Source organism: Carassius carassius, chromosome 27, assembly GCF_963082965.1.
Source record: "Carassius carassius chromosome 27, fCarCar2.1, whole genome shotgun sequence".
Taxonomy (NCBI): Eukaryota; Metazoa; Chordata; class Actinopteri; order Cypriniformes; family Cyprinidae; genus Carassius; species Carassius carassius.
In genome coordinates this window covers 20715229-20731083 of record NC_081781.1, presented here as the reverse complement: position 1 = coordinate 20731083, position 15855 = coordinate 20715229, and the positions used below count along the sequence as shown (strand labels likewise).

Below are 15855 nucleotides of genomic sequence, written 5' to 3'. Positions count from 1 at the left end.
TAGACGCTTCCTCAGCCGCTGGAACGCCTGTACGCGGTGACGTCAGGCTCTCGTGGATTGGCGCGCTGCCATCTTTGATTGTGCGACAGGCCGCGGCGCGAGCGGGGCCCTCTCTCGAGCGCACGAGAAACCGCCAACCGCCCGTTATTGCTCCCCTCACACCGGCGGCGCGACCAGAAACACACACAGAGAAAGAAAACGACAGAGAGAGGGACATAAACGCTCCTTTCTCTTTTGTGGAGGAGATTTTTGTGGGTCGCTAACCGCTCGGCTAGCTGGGACTAGCATAGCACGAGCTTTTGTAATCCACAGCCGGCCTCGCTCTCTCTCTCTCTCACACACACACACACACACACACGCTCAACCACACAATACAAAGGCCCAGGGCACAGACCTTCTGGACGGGATAAACGATATACTTGAAGAGAGAGACAGGACCGGCGGAGATAGGTAAGTTATGTTAACGGCTAGTCAAGAGTGCTGCTCCTGCTGTTGCTCTTAGAAGAAAAGACTCAGTCTGGCTAATGTTAGCACTGCCATGAGCAACGACAAATCACGCAACCAAACCCAGTTTTCTTTTCTCTCACATAGGTCGGTATTAATATGGGCAGGTTTAGTTTATACTTTGCTGAAAGATAATATCCGGATAGCCTGAGGCAGAATTTGGGGTGAATGGGGGGTTTGGAGGCCACCTCACATTGAACAGCCATTTTTGATAAATGACTCATTTTGCCGGTAAAATACTATTGGGGCTGTTTTAGAGAATTCTTTGGTTTGTTTGATGCATCCACACGACTTCAAACCGATGGTTATATTCTTGCATTTTAAATCTGAAAGGCAAGTTCGAGGTGAAGGAAGGTAGTAGTTCCCCGGTGTCCTGTTTTTTTGGTGGTGCAGAGGTAGGTTAGCCAAAGGTGATGGCTCACATGACTTTTTCAAGTACATCAAACAAAACATTAAAATCAGTGCATGCAAATGAACACACACAACAAATTTATGCTCATGTTGTGGTTTAATCCTGTAAATTCTACGGTTTCGTTTTTGATTCGTGAAACTAAAGCATCTAAAATTATAAACATGGTAAAAACCCGGTTGTGCATTATCTTTTGCTTACCGCCCACAGATTGATAGTTTATACAAGCTTGGCAAGAAAAATACATTTTAGTAGATTTTTTTGTTTGTCTCAATCATCAGTGAATTGCATTACATCGTTTTATCTAAACCATTAAAACTACAGAGCTTTGATCATTTTAGATGATTTTTTTTTGTCTCAATCATCAGTGAATTGCATTACATTGTTTTGTCTAAACCATTAAAACTACAGAGCTTTAATCATTTAAGATTATTATTTTTGTCTCAATCATCAGTGAATTACATTGTTTTGTCTAAACCATTAAAACTACAGAGCTTTGATCATAAAACCTAATCCTCTTGATGATACATATTAATGAGGGGTATAGAGTGACAACTGATATTTCTATGCATTTAATGTAAATAGTCTGCTCTACTGCTAAAAAAAAAACCTTGATATACAAGCTGTTAGGATTTTATCTTAATTTTTGGATATATAAATCATAGAATCTGCACTAAAGTGCATATATTTGCTCAGTTTGGGCCTCTGAGGCCATCCTTAAAAATATTCTTGTTTGCCGTAACCCGACCAACCCTGTCAATTTAGGGCCGGCTAAATTTATTTATTTTTTGCTTTTAGTCCGACTGACTTGCCGATTGTAAATTTGTGTTAAGACAGACCAATTTTTTTTTACTCTTCAAACAACTAATACAAATGCAATAAAATAATATTAATTATATTTAAGGATTGTAAATATATACATTTCCTAGGCCTACATACAATCGAAGGCCATCTTCCTTAATAAAAAAAAAAACCCGTGACGTCATCTATGTTTACACGGATGTCACACTGCCTGTGCGTTCGCTTCGTCTCATACTCTCATTCACTGTCGGAGTCAACGGTTCTCGCATGGTAATGATGGCGGCGGCTGCAGTAAACTAAATGTTCGCGGTCAGTGTTCAAAGTCATACGGGTTCGGACACCATAATACATCTAAAAAATTCATTAAAACAGCTTGACACCACTTTAACTTGGCACGAAGTTCTGATCTTTTCCCATCCCTTCTCCCGTCTAGTCTAAAACCGTGTCTGTGTCGACTGTCACTTTATGTTCGAAAATCTATTGCACGAATCGATCGGACCAACCAACACAAGTTTCGAAAACGAAAATAGGAAATTGATTCCGACCTTTTCTCGGAGCACGTCCAGGTTTTTTTTTTTTTTTTTAGCGCGTCCAGTTTTTTTTATTTATTTTTTTTTGGGACACGCGTCACAGCAACTGCAGCTTCCGACACACGCATAACAGCAAATAATACTTCTGCACAGTGTTTATCTTTTTACAACAGAAATGTGAATTCTGCCGGTATTCAGACAGTCTCATGCATACAGATACAGATTCAGACTAGAATTGCCTAGGGTTGTCAAAATAGCTGAAAAACTAAATTCAAATTTTTTTACTTAAACATGATTGTATTCGAATTTAAAATGCATAATTTCAGTTGGGGTGAAGAAAAGCTTTTTGCTTCTCTTCTGAAGCCTCAAGATAGCGCTTCGAGCAAAATATTTCTGCACGTTTATTCAAAGCATTAGAATACATGACTGTGAAAAAAACAACATAATATTTAAAATAATTTTTATGAACCAATTATTATTAATGAAGTTGCTTAAAGACCTATAAACAAAACAGCGTCATGTATGCATGCATTGTTAAATAAAAAAAAGGGCGGAAAACCAGTTACACAGGATACATTTTTTTTCATTTAAAAACATGAGATGCAGTGAGATGGGGAACAAAAACCCAACATAAAGTCTCGATCTTTTTAGAAAATTAAATAAATTTTACATGTCTTTCTAAACCTGCGGCTCTCTTGTGCGAGACGCGAGTCCAACGGTGTCCCTCTAGAAAATGTGTTCTGTGTGAACGGCTTCAACTGTATAGGCTAACATAACCTTATAATGCGATGCCACATACATCGTCATCGCATCTCGTGCGCCACTAATAAAGATCAAGTATACTTTGGCCGTCCGCACACTGTTTGCATTATGTCCTTTTCATCATCCGCGTGCGGGCATTTTTTACACGAGGTGAAAGATAAGACGGCAGCTACTGCGTGTCGAGCTCGTCTGCCTTTGAAAGTTGTGTAGACACAGCTGTGCGCGCAGTGAGATGGAATGGAACACGGACTGTGAAGTACCGGGGCTCCTAATGCAGCTTCCTTAATGCACACCTAAAATTCAGAATATGGATTTTTATTTTACATTATTTTATTTTATTCGATTTTTTTTGACAGCCCTAAAATCGCCTATGTGATTTTTGTTGTTGTTGTTGACATTTCTAATCGTAAACACACTAGGGCTGAAACGATGCCTCGAAGCCTCTTTTAATTTATTTTAAATCTCACGTCAGGTTCTTTCGCAATGATTTTTTTTAATGTGACACAACGCGTTTGTCACCCACAAAGCGGAAGGATACACAAGCGCTGCCCCCGAAATCGCATAATGCAAGGAGTCAGCAGTGTTTTGATTTGAGGGCGCGGGCAAACGTAAAGAGAAGGTCGTGGCGTGTGTCCATTGCAAGATAGAGCTGGCATACCACAACTAGGGCCCTATGATTTTCGCGATGCAGAAAACGTGGAGGGAATCGCGGAATCCAGTCATAAAAACGGATTTTACAGTTTAATGCGGAATGGCACGGAATTTGCCAAATTTTGAATGAATTAATCAAAAATAGGTCATTGCACTTACATCAAATCACGATATGGACTAATATCTGTAAATATTAAGCCGGAACAGTCCTGCGTGTTCTGCGTGTCTCTGTTAATGAATGGCGCAGAAGCACGTCTTCGTCTATTTTACACACACGAAGAGCGCATGACGCTCGCGGTAATTTCAGCGTCTGCTGTCTCACTAAATAAAGACGTGAACACATGAACAACATCTCCAGAACTGCTCTGACAGTCACTTCATGAGCATTTGACCGTTTGATTTGAGTAAAACTAGCATCACATCACATAAACAGAACTGTAAAGGTACGTCAACCCGTCAAAATAAAAGTCCGGTTAAAGACTATTGTTCAGCAGAATGTACATAGCCTAAAAAAAAATCTAACATTTTTTTTTTTAAGGTTTAATCACACAACATTTCTTCCATCTTTTATTTTTTTATAGCAAATCCCCTTTGTTTACCAAAAAGTTAAGTTAATTTTCAATAATTAAAAGATAAATTAAATTAATGTTTTGTGTTTAATGATTAATGTGCATCTCAGAAAATGCTTTATTTAAAACCCCAACTGAATGGCACTTAAATGCACTTAATTCATCTGTCAACTTTATTGTCATTGTTCACAGTACAAGTACAGACAGAGAAACAATGGGTAATAATTAAATGTTTATTTTTGATGTATGCATTGCATTCTATGCATTTAAAAAATAAAAATATTTTTTTTCTAAAAAAAGGAAACTTAGTTGTTCATTTTAAGAGACCCAGGAGTCTTTTCTCTTGCATAATTAATATTGCACTTTAATTAAGCAAAAACACATTTTATCCGATTACTCGATTAATCGATGGAATTTTTGGTAGAATACACGATTACTAAAATATTCGATAGCTACAGCCCTAAAACACAGCCATGTTGAAGCCTGCAGTAAATGTTTTGCATTATGGCAGTCCACTCTGCTTATTATTTTTCGAAAATGTTGCACTCCTGTTTGTCATTGTGCACGTAACTTCATGCCAATAAATCATCAGAATTATTGGTCTTTACATTCGTCCTGCCTGTTGTCCGTGGATTTACCTATATTTGGTGTTATTTGCCGTATAGAACTTATTTAGACATGCAAAATTGATTTTACAATCGATTCAATGAACACTTGTTACTCAAATCAAAAAGTGACAACCCAAAGTAAACGGTCTCTCATTTGTAGGTTGCATTAATACCTGGTGGTGGATGCAAGTAAAACAGTATAACAGTACCTCATTTGTTTTCTTCTCACCTGAAAATCATGCAATAAACATGTTTTTGACAAAGATTGTAATTTGTTTGTGGTCTATATAGCCTGCATCAAAATGAGGTTTGCAATTATGCGCCCGAAGGCACGGGTTGAAGACACAGTCAGTGACGTCACGATATGCTAATTTGTTTAAATTCATACTTGCGTCATCAATATCGCCAAAAATTTCCTTTTTTTTTTTACATTGAAACTTTAAAAAAAAATATAGACCGACCTACCGACCCTTTTAAAAAAAATAAAAAATTACTGTTACTGCAAACCAAAATATTTTTAAGGATGGCCTGAATAAATTAAGGTGCTACACATTCTCATTGTATCATACTGTATAGGCCATAAAAGCCTGATGTGTCAAATATGATGCAATACATACAGCATGCGCAAACTTTTGTATATTATTTCTGTGAAATTGAAATGTTCTATAACAATTTTATTTTTCTGATTAGAACTATATATTGCAGGCTTGATTGGTTGCTGGAATTTGGGGTTGAAAGAATAAAGATCTTTAATTGAAATCTCAAATCCATCTCAATCAAGTTCATCAGTACTCAATAAATGAATGTTTACACAATAATAACTATTAGGGCTGTCTATCACCAGCAAAGTCATGGTACGCATCATAATACATGACAGCACTGAATTTAACCTCAACAGAATTTAGTAAAACAGCTGTTTATTAAACACTGCATACTATAGTGCCATTTCTATCTATTGGCAGAGCAGGCAGTTGACCTCTTTATTATGAAGGCCTCCATAACTGTACCACAGTACAATACAGGTAATAGCATATGTTTCATGTTTACATTGGGCACTCCCCACCAGATAAAATATTCTGATTGCTTGCATCTTGTTTTTAAGCCCATAAATGATAGTGTACTCATTCTAATAAGTTTATCTTGTACTCAAACTACAAAAAAATAAAAATTTTAATTGTTGGTAGGTGGGGTGGGCAATATGAAAAAAAATTAAATATCATATATATGTATATATATATCACGATTTTATAACAATTCTTTGTCATGCTGGTTTTACTATTTTGCCAGTTGTCTGAGCATTACAGCCAATCTCATTTCCCTATTATAAAGACAAAGCCTTTCAAAGTAACCAAAGAAAGAATGGCAGATATTTAGGCCAAAGAGAGCGAAGATAAAAATCTTTGTTCTTATTTTTTAAAAACAAGGATAAAAGAATGGCAAAGATACACATTACTACTACACATAATATACAAATAAAACAAACTGGGCTTTATTTTCGGGTACAATAAGGTGTATTTAGCAGGAGCATTCAAGAAATTGAATGAACAAATATAAAAATAAAATACTATATTAACTGATTCCTAAAGCAACTGTATTCAGTTTCTTCGATCAAGAGCAGTGAGTGATTTTTCTCTTTTTGTTAATGTTACAGGAAGAGTTCGCCCAAAAATAATAATTCTGTCAGCTGTCTGTCAATTCTGTCACAGTGTTTTATATTTATACCACCATTTACTCACTCAAAAGTGGTTTTAAACCTGATTGAGTTTTTTTCTTTCTTCTGAACATAAATACTATTTTGAGGAACGTGGAAAATCAAACAGTTGCTGGTCCACAGTGACTTCCAAAGTGTTTTTTGCTACTATCAAATTCAATGTGGACCAGCAACTTTGGTTTTCCATGTTCCTCAAGGTATCTTCTTTTGTGTTAAGCACAAGAAAGCAATTAATACAGGTTTGGATCAATGTGACAGTGAGTAAATAATGACAGAAATGAATTTTCATGGTGATGTATCCCTTGACAGTAATGATAGTTGGCTGCATGTTTAATAGGCCTATTGTCACTTTAAGACCTGCACGCATCTGATATAAGGCAAGTTTACGTTTTTCAGTTTTCTAACTGTTTACTTTCATTTTAGACATAACCAACTTGAGTCTACATGTAAGGCCTTGTGTGTTTTGACAGAATTAGTGCAAACTAGCTTAGTTCGGTAATCAGACGCTGTTTGACGGGCTTTAGCGCTCATGCTTTGGGTGTATGCGGCGCTCAGGATGACGCCAAAAGACCACTAAATAGCTACCTTGACCTGCCTGATCCAGATGTACTAAAACACTGACTACTGCATCGGTTAAAACGCCTTCAGCAATATCCAGTATAAAGCACTTGTGCTTTTAAGTAGGGATGGTCGTTTTCTGCAAATATCACATTCGAATATTTGAGCTCACAAAAAACGAATATTCGAATATTAGTTTATTTAAATTAAGTTTAATGAGACAGACGTTATTTTTCAGAGACATTTATTGTTTCTGTAATTTTTGAACAAGCTTACACACAATAAGCTTGAGCATTACACATGGTGTTTTAACAATGAGTGCAAACAAACAAAAGTACAGATTAAAAGCAAAAAAAAAAAGTGAACAAAGAAAAAACGTAAAGCAGCCTGCAGCAATTAGGCTATTGTACAGAATGCTTACACTTAACTTTGAAATTGTCAGCAAATCTTTTTTGCTTTTTTTTTCTATCGTTTTACATGTTCTTGTTAAGAAACACAGGCATGTAAACATGATCGGGGGAAAGTCGGCTTTTTAGTCTGTTAACAATAAGGCCGGCCGCGGAGAAAACGCACTCTGATGGCACAGACGTTGGCAGAACTCACAAATAACGGTGTGCTAAGCGAATAAGTTTTGTGAAGCGCTTCGTGTTTTCGTTTCACCACTGAATGGGATCCTCATCTGGTGGAATACATGGCTCCAGCAAGAACTGTTCCCACTCGTCTCGGCTGGACTCTGTAATCATTGCTGAAGAACTGGCTCAGCCTTTTCCGATGAGTGGGCATTGCATCCTCTTCATCGTTGGTGGCGGCGGCTGCATCCGCACCACTCGCATCAAGGACAAGGTTCTGATAATGTTAAAAAAAAAATTTCTTACTTCTCTCATGTTTTCATCGAGAGACCTGAGATGTGCCGAGGGTCTAGGGCAGACGCGAGAAGAGGAGTTTTCACTGCATTCTCCAAATTAGCGGTGTTTATTCGTTGCTTGAGAGATGCCCCAACAATGTTCTTGAATTCTGTGATTCTCCACGGCATATTTGAAGTACTGTAGAAGACCGCAGTTCTTATTCATTCATTAATTATTTTTTGCTTGCATACATCTTCAAATATGCCGTGGAGAATCACAGAAAGTGACCGAATTAGGTTTTATTGTGGACTTTTTTTTTTTTTTCTTTTTTTTTATGGAAAGCAAAAATATAGCGAAATTCGAATATCATTTTTATTTATTATTAGAGCAGAACTAATATTCGAATGCTCGACTATCCGTGCACACCCCTACTTTTAAGCCAAATAGCCTGCTGGGGTTTTTTTTTTTTTTTTTCCTCCTGCCCTGTACAGTCATGGCCAAAAGTTTTGAGAATTACATAAATATTGGAAATTGGAAATGTTGCTGCTTAAGTTTTTATAATAGCAATTTGCATATACTTCAGAATGTTATGAAGAGTGATCAGATGAATTGCATAGTCCTTCTTTGCCATGAAAATTAACTTAATCCCAAAAAAACCTTTCCACTGCATTTCATTGCTGTCATTAAAGGACCTGCTGAGATCATTTCAGTAATCGTCTTGTTAACTCAGGTGAGAATGTTGACGAGCACAAGGCTGGAGATCATTATGTCAGGCTGATTGGGTTAGAATGGCAGACTTGACATGTTAAAAGGAGGATGATGCTTGAAATCATTGTTCTTCCATTGTTAACCATGGTGACCTGCAAAGAAACGCGTGCAGCCATCATTGCGTTGCATAAAAATGGCTTCACAGGCAAGGATATTGTGGCTACTAAGATTGCACCTAAATCAACAATTTATAGGATCATCAAGAACTTCAAGGAACGAGGTTCAATCCTTGTAAAGAAGGCTTCAGGGCGTCCAAGAAAGTCCAGCAAGAGCCAGGATCATCTCCTAAAGAGGATTCAGCTGCGGGATCGGAGTGCCACCAGTGCAGAGCTTGCTCAGGAATGGCAGCAGGCAGGTGTGAGCGCATCTGCACGCACCGTGAGGCGAAGACTTTTGGAAGATGGCCTGGTGTCAAGAAGGGTAGCAAAGAAGCCACTTCTCTCCAAAAAAAAACATCAGGGACAGATTGATCTTCTGCAGAAAGTATAAGGAATGGACTGCGGCAAAGTCATATTCTCCGATGAAGCCCCTTTCTGATTGTTTGGGGCATCTGGAAAAAGACTTGTCCGGAGAAGAAAAGGTGAGCGCTACCATCAGTCCTGTGTCATGCCAACAGTAAAGCATCCTGACACCATTCATGTGTGGGGTTGCTTCTCATCCAAGGGAGTGGGCTCACTCACAATTCTGCCCAAAAACACAGCCATGAATAAAAAATGGTACTAAAACACCCTCCAACAGCAACTTCTTCCAACAACAGTTTGGTGAAGAACAATGCATTTTCCAGCACGATGGAGCACCGTGCCATAAGCCAAAAGTGATAACTAAGTGGCTCAAGGACCAGAATGTTGAAATTTTGGGTCCATGGCCTGGAAACTCCCCAGATCTTAATCCCATTGAGAACTTGTGGTCAATCCTCAAGAGGTGGGTGGACAAACAAAAACCCTCTAATTCTGACAAACTCCAAGAAGTGATTATGAAAGAATGGGTTGCTATCAGTCAGGATTTGGCCTCAGAAGTTGATTGAGAGCATGCCCAGTTGAATTGCAGAGGTCCTGAAAAAGAAGGGCCAACACTGCAAATACTGACTCTTTGCAAAAATGTCATGTAATTGTAGATAAAAGCCTTTGAAACGCATGAAGTGCTTGTAATTATATTTCAGTACATCACAGAAACAACTGAAACAAAGATCTAAAAGCAGTTCAGCAGCAAACTTTTTGAAAACTAATATTTATGTAATTCTCAAAACTTTTGGCCACTACTGTACATGAGTACTATTATCTCTGCTGAAATCGGCCAAGTTTTCTCTGCATTGTCAATGTTTTGAACCATTTGAATGCTTTTGCTTACTGGATCTTTAGACTTTCCAGGAGTTTGCCGGTTGATCTGATAGCAAAAATTGTTATTATTATTTTCATATATCATTGACACGAATGAATGTAGAATATTGTGTTTTTCCATTTCTGTCGGTGGGGCTCTAGCACTGAGGTTCACACTTATTCCTTTGAACAGTCCACACAGTCATCAACTGAAAAACCCCACACCCCTAATCCTAACCATTGCGAATCATATACACACCAAAGTCAATTAATGCATATAAATAGAAAGCCAAATATAAACAGAAACTTGTGCTATTGATGCGCACTTTCATAATTTGATATTTATTTTAAGACAATCATATGCTCTCATCGGTCACACAAAATGATGTGGTGGGACAGAATAGGCCAGCGGGCTTTAGGGGGTTTTAGCTATTCATTGGTCTCCTGTCCTGGCAGTTTCAAGTAAAGAGTGTTGAATGTTGATCTGGCCTTTACATAGTCCCATTGGTTGCATTTAACTACCTGTAACTTTTACAATGTAGCAGCCAGCTAAAAGATTACATTTTTTGAGGTGTAGATTGAGAGGAAGCTGGCATTTAACCGGTGAAGCTGCACTAAGTCTTTCCTTAATGAAATGTTTGTGTCAGAAAATCCTGATAACCCAAATTAAAATATGACTGCTTTCACTTTAATTACACCTCGTCTTATCATGTGACTTTTAGTTTGTTTGTGTGTGTATGTAGAGCTGGTTTGCATGATGTTAAGTTTTATGCTCTGTATGTTTTTGATTTGGCATTACTGGCCTTTTTAACTCTCTCCCAGAAATGACTGTGTTAAATGGGTTTGAGGGCTGTTGCTTTATCTTAGGTTTATCCATACTCAAGCTGATTTCAACTTATGAAATACATAATAATAATGCATTTTATTTCATGACGCCTTTCAGAACACCCGAGGTCACCTTACAAGCAATATACAGGTCACTGCATAAGACAAAACACACAACAAACAAACAGCATATACATTATAAAGTGCATTTAAGTCTCAAAAAAACATGTTATAAATATTAAACCGATTCTGAGGATTTCAGTGTTGATTTTTGTTCTGAATAGCATTATATTAATGTAGTTGTGAAAAATACCACATTATCTTTATAATTCTCAGTGTGCAGTGAATCTAATTGTGTATGAACATGATGAGGTGACCCTGTTGCTTCTAATGTGCTGTCTTGGCATAAGCCCTCACACCACATCAATTATGAATGGAGCCCCATGTGGCTCACAGTAGATTGCCGTACCCCCTTTCCCTTACTGTCACACTGACATCGGCATGGCATCATGATGTGCTTCATCAAATTAAAATATTTGGGATTCAAAGATGTAGAGTCCCACTGCCTTTTGCAGTATACGTATACGATACGTATCCCGATTAGGGCTGAGGAAAAATCAAATGCGATTTTCATGTGCGTCTCGTCATTAAAGCCACTCCTGTGATTAGTAGGAAATCCCCAGTATTTTATTATTTATGTACCACTTGGAAACGCTGAGACTGGGACATGAGCACTGCACCAACTGCACAAAAATGCCCCCACCACGAGAGAAAGCTGCAGCTGCGCGATGACCCTAATGCCGGCCGTGCCCAACAGCAATTGACGAAACCGAGGGGGTGCCTGCACCACAGTCGTGGTGGACATTAAATGCCGGAGTGCCCTGCTGCTAGTATTTCCTGTCACTGTTTTAAGTTCAGAGAAGACTGCTATCTACCAGTTGGGATATAAGCTCAAAACTAAACCACTGCCATGAATGCCATGAATCTTGTATGATTTCTTTTTTTATATATTGATATTCCGTTTTTGAGAATCTATATCTGTATCAGCAAACAAAATGTTGAGGTGCTCCCATGTATCTATTTTCTTACACCCCTAATGTTAATCAGTAATTTTTACACAATAAAAATGATCACAATTTGCTTGGAAAATACTTAATGATAATGAATGATAATACTTAATGAAGTAATGATAATTTGACTATATTAAAAGTATAGTTTTTAACAGACCTGTGTGTTTTCTATCACTAGTCCATTCTTAGAGCTTATAAAATCCTGGCCGCGAGAGGTGTGCCACTGCGAGCTCGCACTGTTCTGTAGTTTATTAAAAGTTTATCTATATTGCGTGTGTCTATATTGCACCAAAATGCAACCCTGCACTCCATTGGGTCTGCAGCAACACACCAGCTCTCAACATAATAAAAATGCAAACAGACAGACACCCAAAGATTCCTGCCTTTATTAGAGAGAAGAAAATGTTCAGCCCCCTCCCTCTGAAGCTTTGAATATTAGATGTTCTTACTACCGAGGCTACAAAGCTCAAAAAATGGTATTCGGACCACCCCTAGTGTAAATATGTAATAAATTTGACAAATAAGACCCTGCCTTAACCTGGAAGTAGGAAAGTCTGATAAAAGCCTGATTGTGCACCTAATGATTTCTCTGCATGTTTGGTGCATGGCCTTGAATAAACCTTCCAGTTTGAACCACTGAATCTAATTTAGTAATGTTTGTGAAAGGAGTATAAAGGCTATCATAAGCATATGCTGTATTTGGGGAGGGTTGCTTGCTCACATGCACATTTGTCTGTTTGTCTCTGTAGTTCCTCAACAATGGCTCCTGGTGTTGCGTTGTAGCCTGCTCTAAAGCCTGACAGGAAATACTGCTTAAAATTCTTAAGAGGTGCAGGTGGAATATTAGAGAAAGTATTTGGTTAAGCATCTGCTCATTGAATATTTTATTTATTGGGTTCTTCTAAGGGCTGGTTCTGAGGGGTGAGGCCGCAGGACTCAATGAGTTTCCAGCGCAATGTCAGAGAAGTCAGGGCAGAGCACCAAGGCAAAGGATGGCAAGACCAAGTATGCAACCCTTAGCCTCTTCAACACGTACAAGGGCAAGTCTCTGGAGACCCAGAAAACTGCAGGTAAGTCAATGGACCATTCTTACAAACAAGCTGTTAATTACTAAGTTCCCTGTGGTGGGGTGAATCCCTCAAAAGCTGTCAAGAACATGTTTCGGTTACATTTCTCCTTAAAACCTAAAGTGGTGAATTGCTTTTGCATAAATACGATGAAGCAAACAGAAAAATGCTTACAGGATGCTTAAATGCCTAATTCAAAGCTTACAGACAGTCTACACAAATTTTTGCAACATTGACTTACACTTGACTTGGGTAATTTGTAATGATTTGCTGTCTAGTTCTCAAAATAAGAAATCATTCATTGAGTAGAGTGTCAAGTGATGCACTGGGGTCTTTGAACTGTTGTTCATTGAGCCCCCCGATCAGCCTCCTTTGCATCGCTGGGTCAAATAAGCAGCCTTTGTCCACTAAGTTACTGCTGTGCATTCCTATGAGCTTAAAGATAGAGACTGCCTAAGAACATTTTTTGCTCATATTAACAATATTCCTGTACAAATTGTTAATTTTATTGCATATTATTGCTCTTTTGTGGGGGGTTTGATCACTTCTATTGTCATCATTTGTAAGTTGCTTTGGATAAAAGTGTCTGCCAAATGTAAATGACTTTTGGTCATGTCGTGGAAATTCTAATTCAATAATTTGTAGAGACTGAGAATGAAAAACCAAACAGAGTTTTGTCTTTGTATTGCTTTAATTCTCTGCAGAGAATGATCTGCTTTACACAGAGCTTGAATCTGTGTGAAAAGAGATAACACAGACTCACAGCCCACTTTTTATAGTATTTAAAAAGATACATTGAAGGACCTTTAAGCCAATCATGTTGCTCAGTGCACATCACACCATAACACATGCACATTACATCGTAGATGCCTGGTTACTCTCAAAACTTCCCATCCCTGGTACGCAGTTTCCCCTTAAATGTTGTTTTTCAACCTAAAGCAGTTATGTGCACAAGTTACATGAAATTACTCAATGTCCATATGGACTATATATACTACCTTGATCATTGTATGTTAAAAAAGATACTTAAATTAGATGAATGCAATCAATTATCAAAATAAAAAATTTCCATAACAGTCAGAAAATTGAAAATCCTTTCTTTTCTTCCACTTAGTTGCTGCCAGACATGGCCTCCAAAGTTTGGGCAAAGTTGCGGTCAGTCGACGCATGCCCCCTCCAGCTAACCTGCCCAGCTTAAAAGCTGAGAACAAAGGCAACGATCCCAATGTTAGCATCGTACCCAAGGATGGCAGCGGATGGGCCTCCAGACAGGATCAACCAGGAGATGAACGGTAAAACTCCACCTTCTTAAATGATAGGTCTTGTTCCTGTTGAAAAATCTATTTTAGATGTTCCAAACATACTCTTTTCACATTGTCTTGCATGTTTTGCAGTCATTAGATTCTTCTGTTCCACTGGCACTTTTTTTTTTTTTTTTTTATGATTGTAGGCAACAAGAGACACCTCCACCACAGCCTAAGCCAACTGTGCCCCAGACATCTGATGCCCCTCTGGGAGGCAGCCGCTCCTGGGCCAACAGCAGACAGTCTGGGCAGCTGGACGGTAAGCCGTTTCCTCTGTAAACCTTTTCATTGTTGTTCACTCTCAGAATGCTACTCGGTGAACTGTAAATCCTTTTCTAAACAAATTTAAGCCACAGATTTATCTTAATTATCATGAATTTTGAACTGCTGAAGTCAAGTGCTGAAGTTTCACTGTGTCTACAGGAGCTCCTCGGATGAGCAGTGAGTTCCATCAGGAGTTTCCGAGTCTGCAGGCGGCGGGTGAGGTGGAGAAATCAGGCGATCAGGAAGATGAACCTTATGGGCCAGGCCCCAGCCTCAGGCCTCAGAGTACGACCATCATCCTTCACCATTACTTAGGAGCTCTGATAAAGTGCCCATATTATGCTGATTGCTGATAGACATCATGATGTTGTCACGTTGCGCCGCTCACATCTGGTGTAGACACGATGTTAGGAATCGTTAGTTGTTTTCCCTTATAAGGATTCACGCTTCCAGCACAACCCCCCCATAGCCACCCCTGGCAGAAAACACAGCGCATTTGATTTCATTCATCGTCATATGCGCTCGTTCCTGTTGGTGTCGTCAATAGGGATGGGTACCGAAACCCGGTATTAAAATGGCCCCGGGGCTAAATTATGAAAGACCTTAGTATCAGTAAGATCGGTATCGGTTCTGCTTTCAGTACTGGAGGGGAAAAAATTAATAAACTATGTATTTTTGCTTAATGTTATCGTGCACATTTTATCTCACCAAACATTTCTAATTTGCGATATTAAGACGTTTGTCTGTGAAATCTGCGAGATCTCTCATGCGCGCCGCGGAGGCTGTCTGTCAGTCACACACACACACATACACAACAAGAACAAGCGCAGCGCACACACATGCATAAGGGGCCGTTCACATATCGCGTCTTTTGCGCACTCAAGTTCGTTATTTCAAATGTAGGCGCGCGGTATGCCCGCTCATAATGGAAGCGATGCGGTCGCCACGTGCACGCAGTGCAACGAGCTAGTTTTTTCCAGGCGCGTCCGCACCGCATCGAGTTAAAAACATCTCAACTTTTCAGAATGCCGCAAGCGCACCACAGGTCATGTAACTTCCTCACCTTTTCCGTAACAACGTTGAAAGCTCAGCCAAGATGACGGAACAGCTGATAGCTGTATGTGGATTTTTAAATTAATTTAGTAGCAGAGCTACTGCAAGCGATTTTTAGTGCTGCAAATCCATTTATCCATTGCTGAAATTTCCGCGTCTTCATGGAGAGAGCAGGTCATGGTTGCTTAGCAATGGCAGATTCCTCAGGAGCGCAAGTGCCCGAAGGCTTTGGGGAAAAAA

At 39.0% G+C, this 15855-nt stretch overlaps 1 protein-coding gene across 1 annotated transcript in view; it reads left to right on the top strand.

Moving 5' to 3' along the window:
* The first annotated feature begins 26 nt into the window (after positions 1-26).
* The window catches only part of prrc2c (proline-rich coiled-coil 2C), a 43923-nt gene continuing 28094 nt past the window's right edge, over positions 27-15855 (top strand). Inside the window, exons 1-5 of the mRNA XM_059513106.1 lie at positions 27-450; positions 12834-12997; positions 14109-14286; positions 14445-14557; positions 14722-14847. Of these exons, the coding sequence (XP_059369089.1) occupies positions 12883-12997; positions 14109-14286; positions 14445-14557; positions 14722-14847 (532 nt within the window). The 5' untranslated portion in view covers positions 27-450; positions 12834-12882. The remainder of the gene's footprint in view (positions 451-12833; positions 12998-14108; positions 14287-14444; positions 14558-14721; positions 14848-15855) is intronic.